This window comes from Vanacampus margaritifer, chromosome 18, assembly GCF_051991255.1.
Source record: "Vanacampus margaritifer isolate UIUO_Vmar chromosome 18, RoL_Vmar_1.0, whole genome shotgun sequence".
Classification (NCBI taxonomy): Eukaryota; Metazoa; Chordata; class Actinopteri; order Syngnathiformes; family Syngnathidae; genus Vanacampus; species Vanacampus margaritifer.
In genome coordinates, this window is record NC_135449.1 from 320,228 (window position 1) to 335,387 (window position 15,160).

Consider the following 15,160-nt stretch of genomic DNA (forward strand, 5'->3'; position numbering starts at 1 on the left):
ACGCACGCATTGACCCCCCAACCCCCCCCCCCCCAACCTACCACCGCCCCCACAACGCAGGAAGTTCATACGGTGTTACAGAAGAATGGTGCCCCCCCCCCCTCTTTTTGGGTGACAAAGAAGCCTGATGGGCGTCGCCCTGACACATTTCCAGCCTCGAATCAGTTGATTGTCTTCGTGTGGTACGTGGCCGACTCCCTCTAGTGGTACGTGAAAGAATCACTTAACGAAATGTCTTCAGGTCATGTCCCCCCCCCCCAATTTGTTATTGTATTGCTGTTTTTGTAATTCTTTCGAGGGGGGGGTGCTCAGCCTCTGCAGGTGCGGACGTGCCCTCAGGTGGCGCCACTTCCTGCCTGTGTTATTGGACAAGATTTGGGACTTCCTGTGATGAAGACTTCCTTCACTCACACTTTTTTTTGGGGTGGGGGCTGGGGGGGGGGGGGGTTATCCAATCCCCACCTGGAGTCCATCTGGAAGACGCGTGCTCACGAGTGCTCACGTGTTGACGTGCGCTGACGAACGACAGATGCAGCAAACACTTGAACGTCAAAAGCAGAAATGCCAGCGTTGTGATTGCCGTGTTTGTTTTCTGCGCTTCTTGCTTGGAAGCGCCTGCTTTGGATGAAACTTCCTGTTCATGACTAAAGAGTGCAAAAGATAGAAGCCGTTTTTTTGTTTCCTTGTGAACGATGATGGTCGTTCTTCCGCTTATCTTGCAACGAGAAAATGTCCAGTGGTCGTGTTGGAGCTCTTGGCCTCGGGACCGACCTCAAGACCACTTTTTAAGGGTCTCGGTCTGGTCTGGGAATCGAAGGCATTCTTACTCGGTCTCGGACTTGATCAAGACGGGCCTGAGACCGGGCCAGTGCTTCTGTGATCAGTGAGGAAGGCAGAAGGCAGGTGCAGGTGCAGCGCTGCCCCCCCCCCCCCCCAGCCCCCCCAGCAGTTTAGAAACAACTCAGCAGAATATATTTCTGTTGTAAAGGTCATGAAAACAAACATACTGGTCATTTTGTTCTGGGCTTTTTGAGTGATTTTTCCCACAGTCTTGGTCTTGTCTGGAAACTCTCCAGTCTGGACTTGGTCTTGGTCTTGGTCTTGGTCTCAGTTGCTGCAGCGCTGACCAAAACACTGTCCTGCGTTCCGGGAAATTTGAGCCCAAACGCTTTGGCAAAATAAAACACGTCAGGCCGCCTGTTTTGAAAAGGTCGGGCAGCGGGTGACGATGATGATGAGCATTCGTCCAAATTGCAACGGGAAGCATTTGCATGTGGGCGCGTGTCCGGCAGCCCGGCGGCGAGCGGCGAGCGGCGAGCGGCGGGCGGCGAGCGTCCGAGCGTGGCTTAAGTTATTAAAAGTGAGCAGCTTTGCCCATTGGTCGCTGACATCCAAGGTCGGATTAATTCCCGTCCAGCCCGGCCGGCTGTCGCTGCCTGCTTTCATTCCGCTCTCATTTCATCTCTGGCAGGCCCCCCGGACGCGCCCCCCAGGACCCTGGGGTCGCGCTATGAAGCGTCAGCATGGGGTTCATGGAATTCTACCTGGAAATTGACCCGGTCACGCTCAACCTGATCATCCTGGTGGCCAGCTATGTCATCCTGCTGCTGGTTTTCCTCATCTCTTGCATCCTGTACGACTGCCGGGGGAAAGACCCCACCAAGGAGTACGCCCCCGACAGCGCCCCGCCGCCCCCCAGCCAGTCGCCCATCCGCCTGGTGGTCATGCAGAACTCGCCCGCCTCCGCCCGCTACGAGCCCGACCGCACGGCCGAGCCGCAGACGCCCGACCTGAGCCGAGACCGCGAGAAGAGGAGCACGTTGGTGTGAGGGCGCCGCGGCGTCCTTTCAGACTCCGAATGCTTGCGGCCGCCTCGCTCGCTCGCTGAGCGTCACGGCGGGTAAGACCAAATCACACTTCACCACTAGGTTAGGGGAAATCGGAGACATATTTTGCACACAATTATTACAAGCGTTTTGGGCCCAAGTTGTATTCTTGTGGGATGAAGTTATAATTAGTGTCGTTCCAAAACCGTTTTTGGGCTACCCAGCTTTGCAGTATCTGCCGATACCGATATGTTTTTTTTCTCAACATGAAAAAGCTGTCCTCCCATCGGTTCAGAACGTTGAAGGGCCAATCGGATATCTTAGCTCGGCATGCCGTGAACACGTCACACATCAGGGAATGTCGTGAGCAGGACACAAGATGCCGCATCCAAAGTTCTGCATTAGCGTCAGAATGAATGGCATCGGCATGTTACGTGTCAGTACTCAGCGATAGTGTTTTAATGCAGTATCGGGGCCTCTGCCGACACCAGAATCGGTATCGGAGCAACAGTAGTTATAATCCATCCATCCAGTTTCTTCCACTTATCCGGAGTCGGGTTGCGGGGGCAGCAGCGTTACAGGGAGGCTCAGATCCCTCCCCAGCCACTTCATCAAGTTCTTCCAACGGGATCCCAAAGCAATCCCAGGACAAGACACAGTCTCTCCAGAGTGTCCCGGATCCCGGGGCCTGTCTGGGACTCCTCACCAAGAAGGCGTCCAAAGCAGACGCTCGACCGCCTCCTCTCAGTGTGAAGGCCGATGAGCGAGTTTCTCAGCCGACCCGAAGGGAGAGCCGCCATCTTGTTCTTCCGGTCACGGCCCACAGCTCAAGACCACACTTGAGGGTACGAACGTACGTAGATCGGCCCCTACCTCGAGAGTTGAGCTCCTCCTTCACCATAACAAACCAGTGGAGTCCACACCCGCCGGACCCTCCTCTCTCGCACCCCTGAAGAGATTCCCCAGGGAGGCTGAGGAGTTTGGGATCCACCAACGTAGACCTGCCATCCATCGGTCCGCCCGGTCCGACAGCCCGGTCCGACAGCCCGACAGCCCGGTCCGACAGCCCGGTCCGACAGCCCGGTCCGACAGCCCGACAGCCCGGTCCGACAGCCCGGTCCGACATCCCGGTCCGACAGCCCGGTCCGACAGCCCGACAGCCCGGTCCGACAGCCCGGTCTGACAGCCCGGTCCCCACTTCCGACTGTGTGCTGGCCAAAGCTGCTCTCACAAGCAGCTCCAGAAAACGGACTGGGATGACTTTGTTGGAGATCTTGCGCTGACTTCCGACTGCCGCCATGTTTCTTTCCCATGACCTTAAAGTTTGCCCAAAAACCACCCACCTTCATGTTAGAACTTCACCGGATCGGCCGTGCGACCCATGTGACCAGACCACATTACAAAAAAACCGCTATGCTTACTTCCTGCTTATCTTTTTTCTTCTTCTTCTTCCAGGTTCTCGTTTCGCTCGGCCTGTTGGGAAAAACAAGGACTGCAACTCCCACAATCCCCTTCAGCTGTTTGCAAATCCCGCCCCCTCAATTTGCGAGGCGGGCTTTGAGTTCAGCTCCTGCTGGCTTGTGTTGGCCCATCAAGCGAGGACCAGGAAGTGACCATATTTGGACACGTTTTAGCGCTCTAGCCGTTTGCTGCGCTAGCACATTGTTAATATTTATTGACCTGAGACTGATTTTAAATGAAGATTAGGTGAATTTCTTTCACCTAATGGCGTGTTTGCCCACAAACCAAAAAGTAGCATTTGTGAGTTAGCCACTTTTAACGAAAGCTTCACATTCAGCGATTCGGCATTCGAGTTAGCACAAGCACTGAGGGTTAGCGATGCTGCCAAGTGCATGTTTGTTGTGATGCTAGCAGGATGCTAACATTTGCTACTAACCAAACTCAGCTGGCACATTGTTAAGGTTTCTTGACAGATCATTGACTTTAAATAAGGATTGGCTGAGAAACAATGACAAGTTGGAAAACTAGAACGTGTTTTCGCCACATTCCCGCGCCTCAGCTCTTTGTCGCAATTGTAGGTGATGCAAAAAAAGACTGAACACAAAACTGTCCTCATAAAATGACTAGAGGTTTTAGTTCTTTTAGCCAGAATGATAAAAGTAGTGTCAACAAAAAATAAGACAAGAAGTTTTGTTATTTTAGCTAGAACATTAAAACTAGCACGTGAAGTAGCCACATTTCAGAAGCGAAGGTATTCGTCGTAATGCTAGCAGATGCTAACATATCCTTTCAACATAGCTAGAAAATAAGCTTCATGAAGTTGAATAAAGCCGACGTTTGACACATCTTAGCCAAAAAGAATGTCAGAATACTGACCATAAATGAGGATGAAGAGCAATTACAAGTTAGCTCCAAATAGCTAATGATAGCGCGACAAACTCAAATGATTCATGTTTGTCGAACTGATTTCAAGCTAACCAAAAATGCATTTTTGTGTTCAGTTTGAGCTATTATTGCAAACATCTATAGATCAAAATGTTTTGGGTTTTTTTGCCATGAAAAGGACAAAGCAGCTTCATCTGTCTTCCATTGTAAAGCAAGCTCAAAAGACAAAAGTCCCAAAAGATCAAAGGCGGATAAAAAGGACAAAAGGATGGAAAAAAAAAAAAGTGTTTTGTTGCAAGGACGGCGGCGGCGGCGGCGGCGGCTGCCAAATCCTCTTACGTAAAGCGGCCCAGTGCGGCCTGTCAATCATCCATCAGAGGAATTGCACAATTATCCGCCTCCGCCTATCGTCCATGTTTGTGGATTATTTGATGCCTGCAGAGTATTAGCAGCAGCAGCAGCGTATTAAAAATGTGTTTGTGCTTTTTTGTCTGTCCGTCGGGGGCTTACGTAAGCCTGGACCTTGTTGGGCTACAAACACGCAAACTTCTGGAACGACGACGACGATGATGATGATGATGATGATGAAGATGATGATGATGTCATCCCATGTAATCCCGCCTCAGCACGCTTGATTTCATGTCCATTTTTATAAAAGTATATGAAGTGGCTGTTTGTATTTGTCATGTTAGATTGACACAACAAAATTATGCAAATGAATTAAAGGCCCCTGATGATCACCAAAATTATTTTCAGGCTATCATCTTTATGTCTGCTCGCTATTATGGAATATAGAAAAGTTGGAATTCATGGTTTTCCCAATTAATATTTTTATTGAATATATATTCACAATTCAATTTGATGAAATGTTGATTTAAATTTGACTTGTGTGTAAAATACTATAATTTTATTTAGCATCTATATTATTATATATTTATTTATTATATTATTTGAATGGATCATTTTCTAATACAATTTTATTAAATGTTTACTGTAATTAAATTGTATTTTTCCAAATTCACAATCAGTTAATATTTTTTATTTTATGCATTTTGTGTTTTTGATTGTTAAATTTTTTATTAGGTATTTATATTACTAATACAGTATTATTTTTATTTTGAATAAATTTACCTTTTTTTATTTAAAATAGTTAACTTTTTTTCAGGATATTTCAATAAATGACTTTTTTTTTAAATTATTATTATTATTTTTACTTCAAAAGATGTATTTATTTATTTACATTTCACTTCTCAACTGACCTCGACATGAATTGAAATGATTCGTTGGCGTGACCTCCGGAAAGGTCAGTCATTCGTGATACTGTAAAAACGCAAAAGAGAGAAAAAAAACATCAGCAAACACTTTTCATTTGCAGGCCAGCTGCTGCTCACTGATTTTCAAACGAAAAAAAAGAAAGAAAAAAGACAGGATTAACCAAATATTGCTTTCATGTCCTCAAAATGACCTTTATGTAATATTACTCACATTAGCAACTAAAAACACCACACACACACACACACACACACACAAATTAAAATTTCATTTTGTTTCATTTCAATTAACGATCGTTATTTTTCAATCTTAACATTTAATAACTTCATTGTGTGACATTTTTCTTGAAATAACTTTTTTTTAAATACTATTTTGTTATTTTGATTAGAATAAGCGGTTTGGATGGTGGCTCCATAAAAAAATGTGGTTTGATTTTTATTTACAATAGACATTTTTTTTAACTGTCAATACAATTTTTTTAGTTTCCATTTTAATGTGTTTTTGTGTGTGTTTTCTTTCTGTGAGGATGCTGCCACCTGCCGGTCATCGCCGGACGTGCTCACAAAAATAAAAGACATTAATGTTCATAATCCTGGTCAATTTAAACTTTGTTTCGGCCATGTGTGTGACACGTACGTTTTTGTGTGTTTTTATACAATGTGAGGATAACAATTCATTTTTGTTTTTTGTCAAATCACACAGAGTCATCTTTGTTATGATTCAAATAAATATTTGTTTCACATTTTCCATGCAAAAGGTAATGTCTGGTATGTTGATGTGGATGTGGTCGCGCGCGTCTTTCCTAACGTCATCAAAAGGCGACAAACGTCCTAATTGTTCGACAAAACAAAACGCCGAAAATGGCGGTGGAGAACAAAACATGTCAGTGGCAAAAAGATGCTTTTCGGAGTGGCAAATAAATGGGAAGAGGGGTGTTGGTATCAGTCAGTTGAAGTACAAAATCCTTGAAATGGCCACAAATCTGTCAGGTTTGACATCCACACGCGGCCGGCTCTATTTACGTCCATAAACACTGCGCCACGTGACGTCAGGTTTGTCTCTTCTTACCGCGGTTCGTGTAGGAAAAGTTACTGCCAAACACGAAAGGTTACCGGATTGATATCGTATACATTGTCATGTAACAATACATTTTTTCCAACTTACCTGACTACTTTGCCGGTGTCCCCCACTCGCGCCCCCCCCACTCAGGTCCAGCGTTTCTGAATAGGAAATCACCATAACGCCCCCCCGCCGATTCCTCTCGTGTCTGATGACTTCTTTTGAATTGAATCCCGTTACTTGAGCCAAATGAACTTTTTAGTGGGACAAGACGCTGTAGTATCTCGGACTGCTTGCACGTGAGCGTGCGCGTACACGCGTCTGTCACTATAGTCTGATTGGCTACTTAAGTCACGCCGTGACTTCCGAAAGAATTACAAAATAGAGGCGTCAAATGATGGCGTAAAAATGGGCCAGAGGGGGATGATTTTCCAAAATATAATTCTAAAAAATATTCGGCCATTTTTGTATTCACATATAATACTAACTTTCTTTTCCAAAAAGCTGATCTATGGACGATTTTCCAGGCAAAAAAAGAAGACATTTTAATGTATTGTTTTATTCATCATGTTGATGGGAAAATCAGGATAAATAAAGGCAATGAGCATAGAAACATCAGAGAGAACAAAAAAGATCAATGACACCGTAAGGAAAGAAAACAATGAAGTGCTCGATGTGGGACCGTTACATTCACGGAGGCCCAAAACCGCCAATAAAGTCTTTCTTCTAACACGTGCTCCAGTTAAGTGATTGAATTTGGATTCTTTTGAGGTATTTTCATCGACAAACTGCAGGGAGAAAAGAAAATGGCTTGCTTTTAATGCCCGCGGAATGCAATCGGCCTGACGGACGCACGCTTGATAACCAGGGGTGGGCAAAGTCGGTCCTGGAGGGCCGGCCGGAGTCCTGCAGGTTTTGGATGTTTCCCTTCTCCGACACAGCTGATATATGATCATCTCATGTGCATGAGCCTGATAACCATCCTGTTGATTGGCATCAGCTGTGTTGGAGCAGGGAAACCTCCAAAACCTGCAGGACTCCGGCCCTCCGGGGCCGACTTTGCCCACTACTGCTCTGTCCAGTGAACCCCCGTTTGGTGGCGGCTCATCATTCGCTAGATGCCAATTTTTTCATTTGACGTTTGCCGTTAACTAGCGACATCATATTGTTGCATTTGCGGTTTGTGTGTGCAAAGGCCGTTATTGCGTGCGCACCTTTTGAATGTTATTTTTTCGTCAGGGTTCATTCAAGGTCGTGGAAAGTTGTATCGGAACCCTTTCCAATAACCCCGTTGAAGTGTTCCCGCCGCTAAACAAGGGTTGACGGCATTCAAATGTGACAAATGTGTTTGCCGTTTGACTGATTGCAATCTTTCGGCGCTTCAAGTTGTGTCACCAAAATCCAAACATTCACACGAAACATCCACAGCTGTACAAAAACAACGCACACCATAGAAACATTTCCTTTGACAAGGTTTTCTTTTTGGTCTGCAGTACTAAAGTCAACGCACGCACGCACGCACGTATACATTCATGTCAGCACTGAGCGACGCACAAAGAAAATGTACACAATTTGTCTCACGGATTATTGCACGAATCATTCAGTGAAAAAGAGACAAACTTTTGTGGTTTTGTCATCGAAAAGCAAAAAAAATATCGTCAACAAGCACACGTTTGCTTTGTCGACAATAAAACTGCAAAGTTGAAGAAGTTTGTGGATGCAATTATGTTTGTTTATGTTTGAATGTCGCTCGGAGCCTTTCTGCTAAAGTGCTAACTGATGCTAACTCCCGGCTGAGCTAACAGTTGTGCTTGGCCGCCACCATTTTGCTTTCATTGCACACAAACATTGTATGTAAAATAGTTTCAGAAAATAATTCTTTCCCGTCCCGTTTTTTTACTATTTGTGATACATTTATTGTAATTAAGCATTTATTTATAAAATATATGTCGTCAATTTCTTTCTTTGACCTCTTTTTGTCATGTGAACAGCATGTGTTTGTTGTCTTTGGGTTCATTTTTCAAGATTTCAGCAATGCTGTCAAAGCTTGAAATAAAACTAAAGTGTTAGAAAAATAACAGATTTGTGGATTGAAATCCTTTTTTTTTTCTGTGTGTGTCAGTTTGTGGTATAAAATACTGCTGAAAAGTAGTAAAAGACAAAACGTGGACATCAGAAGGCAGTGACGTGCACACACGTTACATCCATGTGCACAAGTGCATGCTGGGAACGTACAGCAAAGACAATCTGCTCTCTCATTGGCTGGACTCTCTTAGGGCGGAGCAAGCGCTGACAAGGACCCAATGTGGATTGGTGAAACTGGTTTGACTTTGGTTTGGGGGGGGGGGGCTCGTCACCAGGACGCACACACTTGACTAAAGTTTTCTGGCACCTCAACAGCAATTCCAAGAAGGCCTTCGCACCACTTGCTGCTTCACCTGCAAGTGAGTCAAGCCAATCAGACTGTGGAGTGGAGGGTTGTGTGTGCGTGAAGTGTGTGTGTGCGTGCGTGCGTGAAGTGTGTGTGTGTGTGTGTGTGTGTGCGTGCGTGCATGTGCGCGCACTTAGGGCTCTCACAGACGTCCATGCTGGGCCTCGTACTTGGCCAGGACGCTTTTGGCGCGTCCGAGCTCTTTGCGCAGTTCGCCCACTTCCTGCCTGAGCGCAAAATTCTCCTTCTCCAAGAAGCCGGCCCGGATGGCGATCTGGTTCTCCTTCAGGCGGCGGGCGTCGCGCGAGCGCTTGGCCGCCATGTTGTTCTTCCTGCGCCGGGCCCAGTATCGGTCGTCCTGCTCAAAGGCAACAACAAAGGCGACGTCACTTCCCACAACGAGCAATGGGGACGAGCTTGAAAGCCGAAAACTGGTTTCAACCTGACACCACTTTAAACCTGTTTCACGTTTAATCTGGTTTCAATCTGACTTTAGTTCAAACCTCATTCACGTTTCAACCTGACGTCAGTTTCCTGTTTCAACTGGTTTCAACCCGATTTGAGTTTGAACTCTGTTCAGGCCTACCTCCTGTTTGAACCCGCCGTCAGTTGAAAGCCGTTTTAGCCACATTTCCCTTTAAACCTCTTCAGACCTTCCTGTGGTTTTATCCTGTTCAAGCCTGCATTTAATGTGAACGCAATTCGGCCTCGCAACTGTCGAAATGTGCTTCCCATTAAAACCCACCTTGTTTCAAACGGTATCAACTTGTCTGAACCGGTTTCGACCTGTTGCCACTTGTCTTGCATTCAAACCCATTACAAGCTGCCTTCAGATCAAAACCCGTTCAAAGCCATGCGATGGTTTTGAATCCACTGAAATGGGCCAATCGGACGAACGAGCGAGCACCGGTTCCAAATTACCTTCAGATCTTCGGGGATGAAGACCTTGCGAGCCTTCTTGATCATGGGCTGAGGTTTCAGCTCCTCAGCCGAGAACTTGCGTTTGCGCGGGTCGAACATTTCCTGGCCCGGAACGCTGGACAGCGCCAGGTCGGCCGGGTCCAGCTCATAGCCCACCGGAACCTGGACGGAGTCCGGGTCGATGGGACTCGGGCTGTTCCTGAAGTTGGGGAGACCTGCAGGACAACAACAAGACTTTTTCATCCACTTTTTTTTCCTGATTTCGGAGCATAAACTTTTGCATGTGTATATTGAGCAAGTGGTGCAGTGACAGACTGCGGCCAGCAGGTGGCGACAGATGCAACGTGTTCCCCAAAGTACTTCTGCAGGCATAACTCAAATCTGACACGGACCAAGAACACGTCATAACAAAATGAAAAAAAAGCAATCAACAATCAAATCTGCCTCCGGTCGCTGACGAGGATTTACGAGTTCAACAAGTGGGACAAATTTAAACCTGCATTCACTTGAAACCGCCTTGTGCTTATTATTATTATTATGTGTTCAACTCAAGCGTCCTTTGTCTTTTGAAGCTATTTCCCGTTTCTTCTGCCTTCCTTTCAAACCTGTTTGCACCTTTTTCTACTCGTTTCAAACCCGTTTCATTAAAGCAGCCTTTGCTTGAAAGCCGGCGAGTCTTGAAAGGAAACGCTTGCAAGTTTGCAGCAGGACGACTGCCGAGGATGTTTGCGTTTGTTTGTCTTAGCTTGTCTGCGGCCTCGCCAGCTCGCCGCGCGCGCAAGATGGCCGCCGATATTCCGCATTACACGCTCACGTTCCGTTTGTGTCAGTGACACGCTTGCAGGCCACAAAACACAACAACACTTTCATACACGTTCAATGCGTGCAAATACACGCGTGAGGAAACAAAGTTCGAGTGGCACGAGTGGCACTTGTCGTCATCCTTCTTGGCTGTGAGGATCATGAACACACACTGACACACTTTCATAGTAGATACACAAAGAAAGACGCACACCAACATTTACAGTAAATACGCACCAACACGTATTTCCAGTGACACTTTTTCCACACATACACACTAAACACATGCACACATTCAAACGCACACACGTGCACAAATTTACACTAACACACAAGCAGACTAAAACACACACAATAAATAACACTTTGAAACCACACATGCTAACAGATCCACACACACACTCACGGTGATTAGCTTTCATTAGCACGTTAGCATCGCTTAGCATTCATGACGTCACATTTCTCTCGTTTTCCAAAAACATTGAAAAATGACTGGTGCAATTATGCTAATAGGCTAACGACGTTTGAGAATCGAAATGCCAACGTGACTAACCTCCATGCTAGCTTTATGCTAATCGAACGAACGCACGCTCACAGCTCTCTGTTGCTAGGATGCTTTTCAAAGTCAGACAACGACAACAAAGGCAGGCAGGCAGAACTTTTGGTTCCAGGAAAAGAAAAAGAAAAAAAGGCGCTCCTTCTTGAATGAAAATGTACCTGCAGGCCTGTTGGGGTTTCTGAGCAGACAAGCGGGCGACGCATTGTGAACGGAAGTGGAGGCGTGGCTGCTGAGATCCATCACAGAGGGCGGCGGGGCCGGGCCCCGGATGGCCGACGGCGGACCCGGCAGAGGGACATGCTGCTGCTGCTGCTGCTGCTGCCGCTGCTGGGCGGGGCTGGAGGGGATGCCGTTCTCGGACAGGAACTCCTCCAGGTCCATGTACTCCAGCTGGAAGTTGTCGCCGTCGTACGGCAGCGTCTTGTCCCACAGGGTGGGCCCCAGGAAGGCCGACTGCGGGGCGCTGCACTCCTCGTCCAGCTTCTTCTCCTTCTCGTGATTCTTGACGAATGCTGATGCCACCAAAAGACAAACACAAAAACATCCTTTAATGGGGATCTTCCACACCACGATCGCTACACAAAACCCATATTGTCACACTTTTGATACGGAATATTTCTCCCCCCCAAAATACAAACTATGAAAGACCCGTTTCATCCTTTTTTTTTCATCTACTTCTAAATTGTAATGACGAGTTCCTGATTGTAAAACGACCACAAGAGGCAGCCGATACCTTGAAATGAGGGCGGGTACTGTCCCGATTTGGACCCATCCCAGGGGGCGGCCATTTTGACACTTGAGCTTGGTCACGTGACATTCGCAACCTGAGCCATGATTGGTCGTTAACTGAGCCTGTCGACAACAAATGTCAAAATGGCCGCCCATTTTTGATGCTTGATTTCTCCCACAAACGCAATATTCATCACAATGTCTTGTTTTTAAAGACTAGTGAGAACGCATTGAACATATTGCAAAGACATTATTTTTTTACTTCCCTTTTAAAGAACGCTTACAACAAGGAAAAGTTACTACAAAGAATTGCTACGACAAAGAATAGTTTACAATAAGGAAGTTCATTTCAGGTTTGCTACAAGGAAGAAGGAGTTACTGTCGGTAATATTATGTTGAATAGTTTATGGAAGCGACATAAACTTAGTTAATATATGAAATAGTTGCTAACAGTAATTGTTTATTTCCAGAAGAGTTAAAAAAAAAATAGAAGGTATTTTCAAAATTATTACTACAGTAGAAGGAATCGTTACTTGATGTCATTTGATGTTTGCATGTCTACATTTAGGAACAGTTTTAGTGTAAGAAATAGTTGATATATTGGTTAGTTACTTTCAGGAATACGACGGCGGTGTAAGAACGTAACAATTGTTACCATCGGGGATTCTAAAGCAGAAGTTGCTGGAAGTCGTGTTGAATTTGATGCTCAGTCAAAGTTGCAATCAGGAGTTGAAAAGAAGCCATGTTGAGATTTGGCTTTGAATGTTTGAAATGCAAAGCATGTTGCCAACATATTACGAGGAATTAGTTTATTAGAATAAAATTATGATCACTTGGTCATAACAATGTCCTTTTGATGTCACACCCCCAAAAAAGAAAGAATCGCATTGCCTTAAAATTTGATCATGAATGCATTTTTACACATTTGGACAAAAGGGATCAAAGTTATGAGTCACAATAATGAGAATATCTTACAAAAAAACAAGGACGAGACAAGTCAGCCAAGTCCATCCACGACATGAGCCGCAGTGCTTTCGTTTGTATTCATTGTGACATGTTGTGTAACGTACAACATGTTTTATTTTCACACTTGAAAGCAACGTTGCGGCTTTAGTGTCATGAGAGTCAATGGCAACAAATTCACCAAGTGAAATATCATGACATTCTTCCATTTGCAATGTGGCATGCGTGCCCAAGCCCTGCAAGAAAACATCTTCGGACATTTTTCAATCATCAACATCAACTTTGTCGAGTTTGCATCAAAACGACACGCAGTCAAAACGTGACCATCGCAAAGGACGTACTCTTATATTTTCTCCGGTCAACACGTGAGAATCACCACAACGTGTTCTTTACCGTCATGTTGCTGCCTGCAAGGAAGCTTGACGGGATTTTCCAGCAGCGACTTGAGGACGCCGTGCGAGGCGGCGGCGGCGGCGGCGGCGGCGGCGGCGGCGGCGGGCACTCGGGACATCTTGTCCATCCAGAAGCCTCCAAAAGACGGCACAAGGTCCGCGAGAGCCGACAAGACGCAGCAAAAGCCAAGAGGAGCGCGAAGCCTTTCGCTGTCTTCGCCGTCGCGTCACGAGAGCGCAAAAGGAGCGAGCGAGCGTCGTCGGGGGCGCGCACGACAAGCGGCGGCAAACGAAGTCAGCTTTCCGAGCGACTCTTCAAACCGACTCGGGGAGTCGCCAAAACGACGCCCAGTCGCTTCCAAATGAATAACTTCCGGTTTGAGACCACCGAGCGACGTCGAAAGTCGCTTGGTCGACGGATGATAAGTGTACACAACAGCCACAAAATAACGTATTTGAGTCGTCCGCTTGAAGTCACCAGAAACCCTTCGTTCCTTGCGCTCGCAGGGCTGCCGACGTCACGGCTAAAGACACGCCCCCCGTGATTAACGCAGTCAACCGGAAAAGTGCGCACAACACAATCAACAATTCAAAACATGAAAGTTTGCAAGTTTAACACAAAAATTGTTCAGGAAAATAAAGTCAACAATGACAAGACTTGAATTTGACTTATTAAAGTGGAAACACTTTTGTCGTGTGTTTTCTTCAATACTAAAAGAAGTCAACATCAATTTAGTCATACAAACAACTTGATTTAAATTACATTCAAAAAAACTTTTTTATTTGAATGTGCTGCTTATTTGGTGTCTTTTTTTGCTGGGAAGCGTCGCAGGTGTTTTTGGACTTTTGCGTTGACGCGTCGAGTTATTTTTGGCACGCATGAATCGTCCTTTGCTTTTCAAGTCCACTTGCCTGCCCTTTAACTTGCAAAGCTAAACGTCACAATCGCACTTTTTAATGACGTTCCCCTTTGTCAACACGCACGCGCGCGCGCGCACGCGCCCACAGAGGAATGCCGGGTCACATGAGTGGGCCGGCTTGACCTACTTTAAACCAATCAGAGGCCAGAGTCGACCTTCACGCGCACACGGATGCACACAAGTCGTCACGCCCCCGACCCCCCCGCCCCGCCCCCCCAGCCTTGACAGATTGAAGCTCATGTGCTCCACACCGACAAAACAAAACAAATGAAGGGAAGGAAGTGAGAGAAGAGGAGAGAGGAAACGAGGAAGCAAGAACACGAGTCAAGAAAGTTTTGAGCACAAGAAATCTTAATTAAAATATGTACTACAAGTGATCAGATGACATAACCGTGATGAGTCCCACAATAAGCACATTTGCTCATGTATGTGTTATGTATGCGTCTATTGTGTATTTACCTGAAATCAATACATTTGTGTGTATTTGAAACATACGCATGTCAATGTCTACAACATGCACACGCATGTGCGCAAGTAGGTACATTGAAGTTGATCAATAAATACAAATTGTGAGGTGGAGCTGACGTCACACCGGTCACCGGCGACCATCACAAAGTCTCCCTGACAACGGTCGCTAGGGCCATATTGTTTGGACCTTTTGCTAGGACGGGGACAGAAAAGTAGGGCGGTGAGTAAGCGGGACAGACGGGAGGGACAAACGCCTCTGGGCCCGAGCCCACCCAATGGAGGGCGCCCCCTAGTGGGCCGCGAGGACAACCTGCTGGGTTTCCGTGGCAACCGGCCGACAGGATCACCGAAGACAAAAGCAAATGGCGACAGCGCTTGATGCTGGTGTGCTTTCATTTAGTCCGGATGTCATTTCATCTCATGCTCTTTATTTGGACGTCATATCATTTGCTGACACGTGATTTATTTGCTTT

At 46.2% G+C, this 15,160-nt stretch overlaps 2 protein-coding genes across 3 annotated transcripts; one reads left to right on the plus strand and one right to left on the minus strand.

The window, feature by feature from the left end:
• Positions 1 to 1,418: 1,418 nt before the first annotated feature.
• smim36 (small integral membrane protein 36) lies at positions 1,419 to 4,918 on the plus strand. Its single transcript, XM_077549799.1, has 2 exons — positions 1,419 to 1,900; positions 3,282 to 4,918. Exon 1 carries the CDS (start codon positions 1,524 to 1,526, stop codon positions 1,827 to 1,829), a length of 306 nt encoding a protein of 101 aa, XP_077405925.1. The 5' UTR covers positions 1,419 to 1,523; the 3' UTR covers positions 1,830 to 1,900; positions 3,282 to 4,918.
• A 2,128-nt stretch (positions 4,919 to 7,046) lies between these two features.
• On the minus strand, positions 7,047 to 15,109 carry hlfb (HLF transcription factor, PAR bZIP family member b). 2 transcript variants are annotated; one of them, XM_077551735.1, is made up of 4 exons: positions 13,301 to 15,109; positions 11,374 to 11,727; positions 9,856 to 10,070; positions 7,047 to 9,292 (listed from the first exon to the last, which is right to left on the minus strand). In XM_077551735.1, the coding sequence occupies exons 1-4, from the start codon at positions 13,425 to 13,427 to the stop codon at positions 9,077 to 9,079; spliced, it is 912 nt and encodes a 303-aa protein (XP_077407861.1). In that variant the 5' UTR covers positions 13,428 to 15,109; the 3' UTR covers positions 7,047 to 9,076. The 2 variants fall into 2 exon arrangements, with proteins under 2 accessions (XP_077407861.1, XP_077407860.1); XM_077551734.1 differs by having other exon boundaries at positions 7,047 to 9,295.
• Positions 15,110 to 15,160: the final 51 nt, after the last annotated feature.

What these genes read in the sequence shown, in the direction of transcription:
- hlfb (XM_077551734.1), bottom strand. Translation starts at nt 13,427, where the DNA reads ATGGACAAGATGTCCCGAGTGCCCGCCGCCGCCGCCGCCGCCGCCGCC. An exon ending in TTGCAGGCAGCAACATGACG is followed by an intron (nt 11,728 to 13,300) that starts GTAAAGAACACG and finishes TGGTGGCATCAG; the next exon opens with CATTCGTCAAGAATCACGAG. An exon ending in TCATCCCCGAAGATCTGAAG is followed by an intron (nt 9,296 to 9,855) that starts GTAATTTGGAAC and finishes GTTGCCTTTGAG; the next exon opens with CAGGACGACCGATACTGGGC.
- smim36 (XM_077549799.1), top strand. Translation starts at nt 1,524, where the DNA reads ATGGGGTTCATGGAATTCTACCTGGAAATTGACCCGGTCACGCTCAAC.